The sequence below is a fragment of the Lipotes vexillifer genome, unplaced genomic scaffold (assembly GCF_000442215.2).
Source record: "Lipotes vexillifer unplaced genomic scaffold, Lipotes_vexillifer_v1.1 scaffold860, whole genome shotgun sequence".
NCBI lineage: Eukaryota > Metazoa > Chordata > Mammalia > Artiodactyla > Lipotidae > Lipotes > Lipotes vexillifer.
This window is the reverse complement of record NW_006789568.1, coordinates 249,418-251,129: the sequence shown is the minus strand read 5'-3', so window position 1 is coordinate 251,129 and position 1,712 is coordinate 249,418. Positions and strand designations below refer to the sequence as shown.

At 59.9% G+C, this 1,712-nt stretch overlaps 1 protein-coding gene across 1 annotated transcript in view; it reads right to left on the bottom strand.

Annotated features, from left to right (window-relative positions):
• Positions 1–1,222: 1,222 nt before the first annotated feature.
• Positions 1,223–1,712, bottom strand: part of ITM2C (integral membrane protein 2C) — a 13,333-nt gene continuing 12,843 nt past the window's right edge. The window contains exon 6 of the mRNA XM_007462771.1: positions 1,223–1,314. Within this exon, the coding sequence (XP_007462833.1) occupies positions 1,223–1,314 (92 nt within the window). The remainder of the gene's footprint in view (positions 1,315–1,712) is intronic.

Sequence of the window (1,712 nt, the reverse complement as noted above, 5' to 3'; positions counted from 1 at the left end):
CCTGCCCAGCCTACAGGTTGGAGAGCACCCATCACCAAGCCGACACCCCGCCCCGCGCCCCCCACCCGCCTTTCCCAAGCCAGAATCACAAGTCAAAGATGTGTATTGTTCTACAGACACTTCTGAAAAGAGATCTAATTGAGAAAATATACAAGGCATTTAAGAGTTTCATCTCCAGCAAGCACCGAAGTCTGACTGGAGGCGTCGGAGCCCTCCTCTTCAGGGCTCAGGGCTGAGAAGGTTAGCACATCGAATCATCAGTAAAAACATGCAAAAGTGAGAAGGAAACGGAAAATAACGCTGTGTTCCCCCAAAGCAGAGGGGGACGGAATTTCAGAACAAGGAGGCAGGGTGTACAAGTATCAGGTGGCTCTCCCTCCCCTCCCCTCCCCCGGTTTTCCTCTCAAACGCCCCGGAGCAGGAGAAAGCAGGGAGCCCCGCCCACTCGGCAGGACCCACAGCGCCTCCCCGCTCCGTGCTCAGCCCACGGGGCTGCCCGTGGACAGGAAGAGATCTCCCCACTTCTGCCCTGCTCCTTCTCTGGCTGTGGCCGCGGGGGACCCCGCTTGTGCTCCTGGGGGGCCAAGGCCCCCAGCCCTGTCTCCTTCCTTCTTTGGTTCCACCCAGAGATTGTGCTTGACGGATTCATCCCACCCCCCAAACTCCAGGCTCCCACTGGTGGGCTGAAGGCACTGACAGGAGTCCTGGGGAGACCCCCAGGACAGCCACCTTCCCTTATGGGTACATTCCCTCCAGCCTCAGCTCAGGCCCTGGACAGGGGTGAAGTGTGCTGTGCACGGAAAAAGCCTCTCAGACCTTTCTCAGCTGTGCAGACGTTCCTGAACCCCACTCCACCCCCCGCCCCCAGCCCGCCCCTCGCCAGAGCCCCAGCATGCCTGGTCCTTCCCTCCAGTCCTGCCCATTGGGCTGCCAGTGCAGCTGTGGGCCAGGCCCCCGGGGACCTGACCTCAAGATGGTGGTCACAGAAACCATCTCGGGGCGCCCCCTCCATCCCCCAGACCCAGGAGGTCAGCAGAGGGTGAGGCCTTGAGAGGTCACAGCTCTGGTACAGGGAGGCGGGCAGGGCTGGAGAGAAACGGGAAGACACATCACATCTATGGAAAGGCGTCCAAAGTACAAGCTAAGCGAGGGGAAGGGCCAGAGTGGCCAGAAGAGAAAATGGAAGAGGGAAGGGGCGGGGCCTGGAGGGAGGGGCGGGGCTTCACGCCCCCCCGCAGATGAGCGTCTCGACCACGAAGGTGTTCTCGAAGTGGCGGATGGCGTTGCAGTTCTTGGCCCCTCGCTTGTTGATTCCTGGGAGAGAACAGAGAAATCCCAGTGAGGCCTGTGTCCTGGCCTAGAACTGGCTGGGCCACCAAGGCCACCAGCCTCAGAGCCTGAGCAGGGCCTCAGGACCCGGGCCGGGGAGGAGGAGGCCCAGGAAATGAAACCCAGATTCACCCGGAGGCAGCGCGGTACAGCGGCATGAGCTCAAAAGCTGGAGTCAGACATCCCAGCTCTGCCACCTTCTTGCTGTCAGACCTCAGGGGTGCTTCTTAACCTCTCTGTGCCTCCGTTTCCTCATCTTTAAAAGAGGCGGCAAGAATAATGATGACAAGGATGAGGATGATGGTAACTTACACTCTCTTAGGAGGACATAAAGAGTGTAAAGCAGGGGGCTTCCCTGGTGGCGCAGTGGTTGAGAGTCCGCC